The sequence below is a fragment of the Montipora capricornis genome, chromosome 12 (assembly GCF_036669925.1).
Source record: "Montipora capricornis isolate CH-2021 chromosome 12, ASM3666992v2, whole genome shotgun sequence".
Lineage (NCBI taxonomy): Eukaryota > Metazoa > Cnidaria > Anthozoa > Scleractinia > Acroporidae > Montipora > Montipora capricornis.
Window position 1 is genome coordinate 27,460,754 of NC_090894.1, and position 13,433 is coordinate 27,474,186.

Below are 13,433 nucleotides of genomic sequence, written 5' to 3' on the forward strand. Positions count from 1 at the left end.
AGTTGGTGTTTCCCATTGACTTGAGTAATGTATCTCAAGATAGCTTTCGCTGTTCCGTGCCTCTCTTTGTTAGGTTAGTCTGTGCGAGAGTACAATGAGGTGACCCCCTCCGTGCTGAAGAAAACACACATGAAGTTCTCGTCCAAGACGCGATACAACAACAAGAGAAATATTACCTTTGAAGTGCCAAAACATTGCGAACCTCTTCACATCAGCATGGTTTTGAGACATGGAACGCGATATCCAAGTCTTAACGACGTTAAGAAAATTGACAAGATGCTTAAAGTGGTCGAGGAGACATTGAATCCTAGTGATGGTACTATGCACATTGATGATCTCCGATTTCCCTTGAAAAATCCCTTTTCTCACACCAATGACAAATTACTGACAACTGTAGGCCAGGAGGAAATGTATAACATTGCCAAAGAATTGCTGAGGCGCTTCCCAAACCTGCTCGCATATCCTTACGAGCCACAAAAATTCGATTTTATCAGCACGGGAACAACGCGGGCAGCTCAAAGCGCAATGGCGTTTGCTTTTGGTTTATTTGAAGGTCGTGGTCACCTTGGAACCAACAATTTTCAACCTGTAGCAATCCTCTCCAAAGCAATGGATAAAGATCCTCTGTTACGCTTTTTCGACATATGCCCAAAATATATTACGAGAGTTAAGGAGAATAAAAGTGCACTTCATGAATTTAAAGCATTTAAACATGGAGAAGAAATGAGAAATGTCCTGGAAAAAGTAACCAGGAAGTTAAACTTCAAGCCTAGTGTTCTTTCAGAGGATCACATCGTTGGCATGTACACAGCTTGCATGTTTGAGGTGGCTGTCTATGATAAGGAAAACACATGGTGCGAGCTGTTCGAAGAGGAAGATTTATTGGTGTTAGATTACCTGTCTGATTTAAAGCATTATTGGAAACGAGGTTATGGATATCCCATAACTTACAAGATTGGCTGTCCTTTGTTAGAAAGGATTGTCACCTCCTTGAAAAATGCAACAGAATCATCTCTAGAGAATAGAATGTATGGTGCATTTATGTTTGCCCATGGTGAGACATTGCAACCTTTATATGCCTTGCTTGACTTGTTCAAGGATCAAGAGGAATTAAGAGCAAATAACTTTCTTAAGCAGCATGAACGCAAGTACAAGGTTAGCCGCATAACACCTTTTGGAGCCAACATTGCTTTTGTTTTATACAAGTGCAGAGAGAAAGAGAAACGTTTCAAGGAAGTGGAAACCCAAGGGTTGCACTCCTTTATTGTTCAAGTTTTTGTAAATGAGGAGTTAATTTCACTGCCATGCTGCAACCATCAAACGGAATGTTCCTTCAAAACCTTTTTGCACTGTTTTGATAATAAAGTGTGTGACTTGTCATCCATGTGCAGTGTGGAGTGAGACACCCTGAGATATCTCTTGTGGAGTCATAAAGAATTATTCCATTTGGTTGTTGATGACGGTGAAATTGATTGAACCACTGACTGGTTATCTCAGTAAGTTAAACTTGGTGTAGCACAAAGAGTTTGCACAGATTCTAGTGGTTACATCTGCAAAATCTGTGAATTCAGTTAAAGAAGATCAAATCTAATTTGTGAGTTTTTTGTGAGATGAGCCAAAAAACTAGAGTACCTGGAGAAAAACCTCTTGAAACAGAGTTGAGGGTCCAGAAACTCAATTCACCAAAAGACATCAGGTTCAGGAATTTTCTGGAAGACAACTGTGCTCGCACCACTGAGCCAACCCTGTTCCATCATCAAAATCTCCCTATGGAATCAGATGCTCACTTCTAATCATTCATTCTGCAGAGAATGCTAAGAACACTAGGGATGCTATTTCACTACTCAACAACATACAATCATGTAGGCCTCTTTTCAAGCCCCTGCCATGGTCATGTACAAGTGATCCCACTCTTGACTCTTGGGTGGACTTCAATGGTTCACTTTACGGATCAGTGGGCTTGTTAGATTTTGCATTGGAATTCATTTGCATATTGCAGCCAGGCATTTGTAAAAGGTTAACTCACTTTATCTTTCCTTCATTGGTAATTCAGTCAGCTCTGAGGCTGGTGTCAATGAAAGCTAGCAGTGTGTCCTTTACCCTCTACCCTCTGTTGGTGCTCTGCTTTATGGGTTATTTAAAGCTATAGTTACATGGACCAGAGAAAAGTGGGAAGAGACGTTGAGCTCAAGGTCACTGAGGATCAAACTGGGAACCTCTTGCTCTGAAAGCCACTCACTACCCGACTGAGCTACGCCTGCTCTTAACTAAACTTGTAAAGATGCTTGTGCTCAAAAGAGTGGCAGAGGTTGTTGTCTTTGTGAAGCGGCAAGCAAAACGTCATGTTGTTCGATTCTATTCGATTTCAAACAGAAATAATTTAAACAAATTATTTTACATGTAGACATAAAACACTACGACAAAATTATGAAATAATAAGTAGAGAATGCATTTAAATCAGGACCTGAAAGATTTATCGACAGATAGCTTTTGATGAAGATTCTGAAAGGCTTTCTGAGATTTTTTGAATTTTTTAAATTTCGTTATACATGAAATCATGCGGGGGCGCGATGCATTCAGGGTGAAAAATGGGCCTTTTTCTTCCAAAGGAGCACTTCAAACAGATTAACAATACAAAAATACACGTATCAATGGGAGTTCATTAACTTTTTTATTAGAAAAGTCCACTGAGTGACTCACATTCATGATGGCTTCCATAATGTAAATTATTAAGTTACTTGCCTCAATGAAATTTGATCATCTGGGTGAAAGTCTGAGACTGAGTAGTTCTTTAGAAGGACTGACAACCTGAGCGGACGTCATCCTTTGAAGTCACTTGACTCTGAAGATGACTTCCCCTCAGGTTGTCAAAACATCAGTGACTTCCAGCAGTCCTTCTCAGGACTACTTTCTCCCAGCCAATCAAATTTCACTGAGGTACATGTATGTAACTCCTGGGTTCAAACCATTATCAAAGTTACTTGCGTTACCTGATTGGAGTAGATTTGTTTATTTCTTATTGCATTCAAGGAGGAATTTTATTGTTTTCCATTTTTATCACACTTCATTTATTAATCGTTGTTTCCTTTTTTTTCACTCCTACCAGACTTGATTACTGGTAACTTTCAGGGGACTAGTGTTATAAATTAAAAATACTTTTTTCTCTTGTTGACATTGTCGCTCTATTGGCACACTATTTCTTCAGGTCACCATTTATGAATTACAACCAATGCTAACTGTCTGTGACACCCAAATCTTCTTTGAGCTCCTCTATCATTTCTTGCAGGCGATTCTGGTAAAGAAAAAAGAAGAAGGATGTGTCACTGAAAGAAAATAAATGCTCTTAGCACAGCTTACAATAGTGGATGACCAAAGTATTTCAGTGCTTTAAAAACAAGATCACCATGACTGTGTTCTCTCATTATTTCACCAATAACTTACTCCATCCAATTGATCTTTCCATCTTTCAATATGCATATCAAACACCTTTTGTAAAACCCTAGAAGGAACAAGAGTTAATTATTATGGTACATCAAAAATAACTAAAGTTCTACCCCAAATTGACACCAGCTGATAAAAAGGTACAGTAGTTAAGGTTACACCATTACACTTTCACCCTCCCAAGGTACACAATGTAGCCAAAATGAAATCTATAAGAAAGAAACTTAGATAAAAGGTTACTCTGTTAAATTACGTCATAAAATTAATGACTGACATTAGTGAAAAACAAACCACTGTTTGGCTTCAGGGTCTGCAAGTTAATGAAAGATGCACAATGCAAACCTGTTGCTGAAAATGCCTCTAGCAAGGATGTCTGTAGTTACATCAGAAATAAATTTTAGGTATTGTTGCTCCTCATCCCTACAAGACAACATTCATTTTTAATGCCTACATTTTGAAAGGCCCTGGTCTTCAAAGACGAGTAAAAATAAATTTTAATTAAACTATGCAATAATGATGTTCCTTAAATTGCAAGCTGTTACGCTGTAAATGTAAACAATTTTTTTAACCTATAGGAGAGAGACTTACAAGACTAGTCTAATACTCTGTCTAATGCCAGACGATTTTACTCATCAGTGGTCAGTGGAGGGAGTGTGGGGGAGGGGGGGGGTGTTAAGAGCCTCTACATCCACTCAAAAAGTAGGGCCCCTTTTAAAGGGGTGGGCGAGAAAAATACCCTTAGTTTATCGAGTTACGTCAATTTTAAACTGAGTATTACCCTTTCACTCATACATTATAACTATAACAATTTTTATCACTCACCAAATGTTTGCCTTTGAATCAGTGGAATCATTTATTGTCCTAATTGATGGAGGAGCTCTGTGACTGTACAATACTTGTTTAAGGTCAAGGCGTGGAACTCCATGCAGTCTTGTTTTACTTTCCTTATCACTTAATCTACTTGATCGCATACCAAATTCACCCTTTCCAGTCCATTTCTCCTTCTCATCACTGTATCCAGCAGTAAGAGGAGCTTTCACATCATCTGATTCACGATAGCCACTCATCAATGTACTGGCATTGTCTTTAAAGTTGTATGAAGTTGTTTGTTCCAAAGATTTCAGAGACTCGAGCGTTGTATGTCGTAAATCTTTCCTGGGTGTCAATTGTTTGCCTGTTCTAAATTCTTCCCTTGGTTCTCTTGGAATTGGTGAAACTGGTGGCTTTAATAACGGTTGACCAGGTTTTGCTATGTGCCGATACTGACTTTGTGTACCTTCCCTGTCCCGTGGTGATGATGTTGGCACATTTGGGGAGTAATACATTTCAAGAGATTGCTCAGATTGACTTCTCTGTGTTGGTGTGCCTGTGGAGGGTCTGAAGTTCCCAAGAGACTTTTCACTTCTGAATGAATCCACTGCAGATAATCCATTATGTAAAGAGGACAACTCTTCCAATGAGGGACTCTGCAAGAAATGGGGCAACAAATAATTAAGTTATACCCATTACTCTCTTCAAGTTTTCTTTATATTTTAAGTACATGTACATAGAATAGAGATCTATGTTCTAAATAGGTTAAGTTGTGTGTGTGTTAACTATAAAGTATCAGGCAATATTCCGCGAGATTTTGCAGAATAATAGTTAATTATGTCCCCTTCCAGAACAAGGGCCAGCCACAAGAATGAGAACTACATCCTCACTCACTGACAGTACAGTACAGTACAGTACATACCTTTCAAACAGTATAAACAGTATGATAACATCCCAAACAGTTACAAAAATTAATTTATTATTATTATTAATTTTAAAATTTAATGCTCAATAAATAAGATAATTATAATTCAACACTGCAATACAATTGTAATTACTTCAAATACCACTACTATAATGCCTCTTTACCCTGGTCAAAAATGATTGTGGGGTGTTAGCTCTGCTTTCCAAAGCGGCTCGTTTCTTCTGATCACGCACTGCGGAAGAAGAATTTAAAATTAAACAAATTTTGTGACACACATTCAAACTTATTTAATTACAACACAAAAGAAATTAATGCATGCATTTTAAATTCACATTTTACACTTGAGTTGGATGTGTTCAATAATAAATGCCAACCTTTCATGTGCATTTTCATTGATTTTGGAGGAGATGTATCAACAGCAGCTGTGTGGAGGGAAAGGCAATAAAAAGTTATTTTAATAATTATATTATTATTTCATTTTCATGTTGAAACTTGATGTTGCCTCTATAATGCTTTCATGACCAGTTATACGGAAAACAATGACAAATTATAATAATTATAATAATTAGTCATTTAAATTCATTAAAGAAATTAAAATAATTATCATGATTTTTCATTGAAATTCTTTTACATGGAACTCTTATGCAAAAGATGATGCACAAGGTCAAAATAGTATACTCTGAAAGTTATTACAAACTGTCATCCAAGCAGTACAGCCCATAATGATTATTATTTCTTAAATTATATACAGTGTACTGTATAATCTTCTATTCAATGTGAGAATTCAACAATGGCATCTGACTGACTGTATGCTTTGCTTGCATGGATTAGACTACACAGTCATAATGACATTCACCCTTAAAACAAAGGAAGGGGTATTAAACTCTCATTATGACAATTTCATGTCGAAACTTCAAACTAGTGAAATGTATTAAGCCAACCGTGTAACAGCTGAAATAAGGTATCAAATTTTTGGCCAGGTCTGAAACAGGGTAGGGAAAATTGCAGATTTTGGTCTGAAGTAGGGTATTGGGTTTCAGGAAGTGGGCCGCACAGCCCCACCCAATTTTTGTGGGTTGCCTCTCCCGGGCCAACACCAGATGATTTTTACTCGTCATTAGGGGCCTCGATCTTCAGGTGTTAAAGGGTTAAAACAACTCAAATAAGAATCAAGTAGCCTGACAACCACATAGTCAAAGCTGAAACAAAGGTGGATCAGAAATAGCCTCCTACACAGACATTCTTTGGGTATCGTCACGTGTTCCTCCCCCACAAACGTCTGCTGAAACGAAAAACTACTTATTATTTGTTCTCCTTTATAAGTCCGTTCTCCGTTATTAGTCAGCACTGACTAATAAATTGTCTAGCCAATCACATGCTGTGAAAGAATGCGGTACAAGACACTAGTTTACCCAAAGCTGAAAAACAAATTCTGATTGGTCCGTAATCCACAAACGAAGTGGTTTTTCATTTCAGCAGACGTAAGTGTGGGAGGAATGCATGATGAAGCCATAAGAACGTTTGCGTGGGAGGCTAGATCAGAAAAAATATTTCCTCGGCCAATGATAAAGACGATGAGGAAGATTATGGTAAGGAGTATAAAAATACCGGTAATCATGAGGAATTGGCCATAGGGACAAAAATGATGATGTCGACTGTGACAGTTGAGATGATGTTGAAAATTAATTAATTTATTATTATTATTATTATTATTATTATTATTATTATTATTATTATTATTATTATTATTAAAATATTTATAATATTAATAATTATTAAGATCATTCCTACATGTTTCAGGAGTGGTCCTGTTGGAATCCTTACCAGTGCATGTTCTATTTTACCTTTTGCTGTGAGGATTCGCCTGTAGTGAGATTTCATGTGATTTGCGATAAAATCCTGTCCCATGTAGGACATGGCAGTGGGAGCAAGTGCTGCACAATAGAGAAAAAATTACAAACTACAGTTTGTGTAAATTTAAAATCAATGCATTGGTCACCAAAAAAATAGGTGCATTTTACATTGTTAGCTGAACGGTAATGGGCGCTATAACATGATGAACCTCTTTAATACTATAAAACTACCAGTGCAAGGGCCGTCCTGGGGAATATTGGCTCGAGGTCATGGCAGCTCAACGTCCATACAAAAACGGCCGAGATGGGCCAATATTCCCCAGTACAGTCCTGAGCAGGTGAGCTTTATAAATATTAAAGTTGTTATTATATGGGATCATTTCTTTGAGCAATTGGATACTTGAATTATCTGCTTGGTACATGTTCGTAACCTTTGTCATCCATCAGCAAACTTTGAACGGTAGCCTTTTACGTGCAAAACTAAATTCCATAAATAATAATAATAATAATAATAATAATAATAATAATAATAATGATAATTCTTATTATTATTATTTTTGTTATTATTATTATTGAACTGTTGTGATTGAAATATTAAATTCCACTTTTTAAAAGCTTTTTGTGTTTCGCTCAACCTGTATTTGCCGAGAGAGACAAAAAATATGGAAAAGAGCCGTTTCTATGATAATGGTCCGTACTGTAAAATCCGGACCGAATTAACCAACCAATCAGAGTGCTCCTCCATATAGCCTGAGAATTGCCGGTGCTTGTCATGTATAAATAAATACATGACACAGTGGTTTTTAATCAGTACTGACAGTGGACAGCCACATTTGGGAGTTTCTTGTGAAAATGGGAAAACCCCAGGCCAGACACGCTGGCCTTGATATAGTTGGTTACTGACTTCTCAAAGCAGCCGCCAACTGTGACATGTGCAAGTAATAAAAGGAGAAAGCAGAATATTATTGGGCTGGCGCAGACCTGCACTTAAAGGGGCTGTGTCAATTGGCAGTGCAGTTGATTTTGTGTTAAATTTTACCATTATTATTAGAAAGTCTACAGTGGCTTCCTTTTTATTAATATTAAACTGAAGATAGCTAAATGTTGTGTTGCATACAAGGACATCAAGGATGAAGTGGCATACATATTGAAGACTCTTTCAAACTCAACAGTGACAACAACATAGTCTGAGGCCACTAGACATGGCAAATTTATTTATTAATTAATTTTACTTGCTCACGATTTAAATCAACTGACCAAAGGTGGTAGGACGTTGGCAGTCAAGGGCATAGCTAGGGGGTCCTGGGGTGCCCATGAGCCCCCTTTTAGAGCTGTCAACTCCCGAAGTCTTCAAATATTGAGAATTGATAGGGATGAGATAATAGATGATGCCATAACACTTAAGACGTCATTTCTAGTGACATTATAATAATTATTATGTCATTTAAGCAAAAAATACTCATTGACTCCGTTCGATATATGATATTCAAATGGGAATCTTTAAAAATTTTTCAGCTACATTTGTCTACAAGTTATTCGGAAAACCAAAAGTTAAAAAGTCCTAAAAGCTCCCTCTGAAGCAAAGTAAAATCAATCGACATCTTCTATCTCCGCAATTAGACACTGACAAGTACACAAGACCTCATGCAACCTAGGCAAAAAGTAAAAAAAGCAAGCAAAAATGATATCATTGGCATTGCAAAATTAATTTTGATTTGATGGTTTATTTTGGACCAATCTAAATTGCTTAAATTACAAATCCATCAATAGCAATGAACGGTTTACCCAAGTTTATGAAACAAGAATTTTGTAATACTATCGATGTTAAAAGAAACTTAAACAACACAAAATATTTGAACTTTTATTGTTGTGAAAGTCGACTCTCATTAGAAATGACAAACTTTGACAATTAATCAGGAGATTTCAGACCGTAATCTTGAGACTGGGAGAAAAGGTCCAAAATTTGGAGTCTCACAGATTTATCTGGGACAGTCTGAGTTGACAGCCCTGCCCTTTGTAAGCCATTTTTAAAGCAAACAACCTACAACATTCAGATGGCAAAAATGCCACAATCTGGTGAGTACCCTCTGTTTGACACACTGTGATATTGCAATTGGTTTCATATTCAGTTTAAGACAAGTGTTTGTCAGGCCGAAGTTCGAACTTACAGCGTCCTGTGACTAGTAATCCGATACTTAATCAACTGAACAAACCAGCCATCGTTCTAGAGCTGTTGCGCTATTTTATGGCTTGGGTACACCGGAAGTTCGTGGAAACTTTAATACTTCCTTCATCAAACGCTGTATGATTCTATTTCTTCAGTGGTCCATAAATTAAATTATAAAAGAGAAATTTTAATACGGTCTGATATGATGTGCTTTTGATTATACTAGCAACATGTAAGTAGGAATGATGTAAACTTTTTGATGATGGGAGTAACATTGAAAACATCAACACATTTAGATTTAATAACTTGACTAAACTTTACAGGTGTACATACCGTAAAGGTCGAACTTACCGCTGCTTTTCAGGGTGAAATGTCCTCGCTGCAGACGAGTCTGTGAGTTGATCATCTTACCATTTCTCCAACAACCATTTTGACGTTATTTTTTGTCTTCAAAGTAATAATATTCACGTAACAAAGTCAAGCTGGATTCACACCACAAATCTGAAACAAGAATTTAGCTACTGATACCGCGGGCTCATCCATACACGCTAAATCTCCTTGACAACAAAATACACAGGTGCGCAATGCGTACATATGTATCAGGAAGAGGCAAAGGCAGTCTCCTGGCAAAGGGTAAACTGCGATCAGACGCTTTTCTTCATATTTCCACTTTTATGGCCTCCGCAGGAAGAATAGCGACTGACAAATTTACGTCACAAGACACAGGCCTCGCATCTGTCAATAGCGATGTCATCTCGAGTCGTGCTATTTGCATATGCCCGATTTAATCAAACTAGAATAGATGTCAATAAAGGAACGCAGAGAAAATCATTTACTTATACTGCTTTTAAAGCTTTGCATTATAATGACTGGCCGTCCTATCTTAAGCTAGACATTCACAATCCTATAAAGACACTGAGGTGTTTGAAAGAAACGACCTTACAAGCACCCCCTCAGTCGGGTACTTTCCTCCAATGTGTTTAATTCATTACCCTCTGCTGCAAGGAACTCTGTAGTTTTTAGCGATTTTAAAACTCAATTGAGGACGTATCTGATAAATAGGGCAAATGCACGTTTGATTTCTTGATTTGTATATATATCCTTGATTATTTTACCTTTGTTGTAACTTCTTTAATATTATACATTATTAATATTACTATGGTCATTTTTTTTTAGCATTGTTGTAAATTTTACAGATGAAGATCCACCTTTCAGTCGAAACACTGTAATAAAGCCACTATTATTATTATTACTATTATTATTATTATTATTATTATTACTATTAGTATTATTACTATTATTATTATTATTATCATGATTATTATTATTATTATTATTATTATTATTATTATTATTGTTATTAATTATTTGGGACAATAGACCCTTCTCCAAAATGGCGGCAACGGATTAGAATGACTTAAAATTGAACTGAATGAAAAACTGATACCAGAAATAGAAAGAGCATCTTTACTTTATTTACTCTGGAACAAGTTCATCGTATATATATATATCATATTAGATATTTTGGTGTGTAGTATCCCTAAGTATTTTTACGAGTAGAAATACTCAGCGATACTACACACCAAAACATTTTATAAGCTATTTATTGTCTGTCGTGTCCTCTTAGTCCATAAATTAAAGGAGGTTTAACTAGTTGGAGAAGTGAAACTAGTTTTGAAGAAACACACAACAAGTCAACCATGTGCTCTCTTTATTCTTCTCTTCCCTACTGCTCCTTTTCTACCTCATGATATACATGCACGAAATGTGACATACACGACATCCCTCCTTTTCTTCGAGGAAACAAAGTCCAACAATCCTTCGAACTCGAGCGTAAACAGAACGCATACAACTTCAACTTAAAAGATAAACGTGCTACATAATACACATATCGACAAAGTCAACAGTTCAAATTGTCTCCGAACGAGTGTCCCAACAACACTTTTAAAATCAAAGTCACAATGTTCTCAATCACAAAAACCTTAATCACAAAGTTCTTTGATTTATCCATTCAGTAAACATCTCATGGGAGATCAGCTCATTATTTAAAAACATAGTCTTTGTATCTCTCTGGAGGTCTGGTCTCCCTTTGAGGCCTCTGAGTCAACCTCGGTGTTGCTGGCGTGCTAGGTACTGTCGCCTGATCAACCGCAATGTCCCTACGGACTGCAACTGCCTCGTTTCCATTCTCTGCACTTGCTTCTGCTGACAGTGTACTCCTCCTGGCTGGAGGTTCATTCTGTGGTATGGCAGGTACTGCTGGTGTCGGTTCACTTAACACTTGGCTTGGTAATGCGGTGGGTACCACAATTCCATCTGGGTTACCAGATGGTGTCTCAGGTGTCGGTACAGGGTCATCCATCATAAACCTCTTTACATGTGAGGTGTTTCTCGAGTATTGGGTCCCGTCTGGAGCCTCTACTATGACACTGTTGCCAGTCTTGCTAACGACTCGGTGTGGCGTCGGATTGAACGGTGTCGAGAATTTGTCCTTTCTCTCTTGTCTTACTAGTACTTGATCACCGACTGCAATATCTGATGGTTTAGCATTCGATGCTTTGCCTGCATATGATTTGGTCTTTGCCTTCACCTCTGCATCTCTATCCCGAGTTTCTAGGTCTAAATGGCAATCAGCATGTAACTCTGGCAGCTTCCCTCTCATCTTCATATTGAACAACAATTCAGCAGGGCTTTTACCAGTGGTGGTGTGATCAATACTCCGGTATCTCGTCACATATCTTCTTAACTCCTTCGCCCAGTCGACCCCCTCAGCTTGGGCAATGCGAATTCTCTTCATGAGGGACGCGTTCTGCCTCTCAACTTCCCCGTTGGCCTGGGGCCATTTCGTTGTTGTCAAGAGATGCACAATTCCATTCTGCACACAGTATTCTTGGAGTTCTCCAGAGATGAATTGCGGTCCATTGTCGGACTCGATAGTTATGGGAAGACCGTGCCTGCTAAAAATCTCTTAATTCTAGATTGTCAATTACTTTCACAGTGGTGGTTGATGTCATGATTGCATACTCGTAATAACGACTATAATAGTCAACAACAACTAGTATTGAGTGTCCAGATGGGAGTGGTCCTAGTAGGTCTACAGCCATGTCTTGCAAAGGATCCTCCGGCAATGTCGTTGACGTCAACGGCTCAGGTGGATTTGGGCGTGCAACCAGTTGACATCCATAGCAAGATTTGCAAAACGTTTCCACCGCCTTATCGATACCAGGCCACCATACTTTACTTCTCAGATTCCGCTTTGTTCCAACAATTCCTAGGTGTCCCTCATGTGCTAAAGAAATTGCTTGGGACCTAAGCTTGCTTGGCATTACGATACGGGTACCTCTTAGGACTAGCTGTCCGATCACTCACATTTCCCCTGCAGCTGGCGCATAACCCTTGCATTTCTCAAATCGACCGGTTTTAATTGCTTCTCTCAGAGCTTTCAACTCGTCATCCACTGCAGATGCTTCTTCAACTTCTCTCGTGGTTAGGGCTGCGGGTGTGGCACTGATAGCTCCAAATCGAACATACTCTTCTGCACCATGTTGATTATTTGCTGCTTTGTTCCGTCTGACAAAGCGGGAAAGGGGATCAGCTACATTGCTCTGCCCTGGAGCATACACGACACGGAAATCATAGGGCTGTAGACGAATTAACCAACGTTCGATGCGGGCACAGGGGTTGGAACGAGGTCCATTGATCACTTCCAACGGCTTGTGATCGGTCACCAGATGAAATCTCATTCCATAAATGTATGCGTGGTACCTCTCCCATGCCCAAATGAGGGCGAGGGCCTCTTTCTCCATCTGGGAGTATTTCCGTTCACACTCTGTGAGGCTGTGGCTTGCATAGCAGATTGGCACCCATTCCCAATTCTGGTTTTGCATTAACACAGCTGCAAGGCCAACAGGGCTTGCATCTGCAACGACTTTTTTTTTTTTTTTTTTTTTTTGCAAAACACATAACTCCTTACATTACTTACAATACAGCTCTCTTACACTGGTGACATTACAATAACTCTACTTTCAGGGCGATACTTACATTACTTACATTACCATACTGACTCTACTTAGAAACGTAGAAAACGGTACGACACTTACTCTACTTACAATACAACACATTACATCATTTATTGACAAAATAATTTTTCCACCGGTTTCCACTTATTTAACATTTTATCTTGATCAGATAAGTCACGTGCAAATTTTTCAATGTTATAATGAAACTTAAGGTATCT

At 38.1% G+C, this 13,433-nt stretch overlaps 3 protein-coding genes across 4 annotated transcripts; 1 reads left to right on the top strand and 2 right to left on the bottom strand.

The window, feature by feature from the left end:
• The first annotated feature begins 75 nt into the window (after positions 1 to 75).
• Positions 76 to 3,165, top strand: LOC138026194 (multiple inositol polyphosphate phosphatase 1-like). Its single transcript, XM_068873427.1, has one exon. It carries the CDS (start codon positions 130 to 132, stop codon positions 1,399 to 1,401), a length of 1,272 nt encoding a protein of 423 aa, XP_068729528.1. The 5' UTR covers positions 76 to 129; the 3' UTR covers positions 1,402 to 3,165.
• On the bottom strand, positions 2,659 to 9,739 carry LOC138026195 (spermatogenesis-associated protein 7 homolog). Of its 2 annotated transcripts, none has more exons than XM_068873428.1 (8): positions 9,548 to 9,739; positions 7,021 to 7,110; positions 5,551 to 5,598; positions 5,341 to 5,408; positions 4,264 to 4,907; positions 3,784 to 3,861; positions 3,442 to 3,499; positions 2,659 to 3,292 (listed from the first exon to the last, which is right to left on the bottom strand). In XM_068873428.1, exons 1-8 carry the CDS (start codon positions 9,600 to 9,602, stop codon positions 3,233 to 3,235), a joined length of 1,101 nt encoding a protein of 366 aa, XP_068729529.1. In that variant the 5' UTR covers positions 9,603 to 9,739; the 3' UTR covers positions 2,659 to 3,232. The 2 variants fall into 2 exon arrangements, with proteins under 2 accessions (XP_068729529.1, XP_068729530.1); XM_068873429.1 differs by having other exon boundaries at positions 7,021 to 7,136; positions 9,548 to 9,684.
• Positions 9,740 to 11,237: 1,498 nt separating this feature from the next.
• On the bottom strand, positions 11,238 to 13,002 carry LOC138025575 (uncharacterized). The gene is made up of 2 exons (XM_068872764.1): positions 12,566 to 13,002; positions 11,238 to 12,150 (listed from the first exon to the last, which is right to left on the bottom strand). The coding sequence occupies exons 1-2, from the start codon at positions 13,000 to 13,002 to the stop codon at positions 11,238 to 11,240; spliced, it is 1,350 nt and encodes a 449-aa protein (XP_068728865.1).
• Between the last annotated feature and the right edge of the window lie 431 nt (positions 13,003 to 13,433).

Coding starts and splice junctions, on each gene's coding strand:
- LOC138026194 (XM_068873427.1), top strand. CDS start 130: ATGAAGTTCTCGTCCAAGACGCGATACAACAACAAGAGAAATATTACC.
- LOC138026195 (XM_068873428.1), bottom strand. CDS start 9,602: ATGATCAACTCACAGACTCGTCTGCAGCGAGGACATTTCACCCTGAAA. Junction 7,111..9,547: donor TTTCACCCTGAAAAGCAGCG/GTAAGTTCGACC, acceptor TCTATTGTGCAG/CACTTGCTCCCACTGCCATG. Junction 5,409..5,550: donor AATGAAAATGCACATGAAAG/GTTGGCATTTAT, acceptor CTTCTTCCGCAG/TGCGTGATCAGAAGAAACGA.
- LOC138025575 (XM_068872764.1), bottom strand. CDS start 13,002: ATGGAGAAAGAGGCCCTCGCCCTCATTTGGGCATGGGAGAGGTACCAC. Junction 12,151..12,565: donor GCGCCAGCTGCAGGGGAAAT/GTGAGTGATCGG, acceptor GATTTTTAGCAG/GCACGGTCTTCCCATAACTA.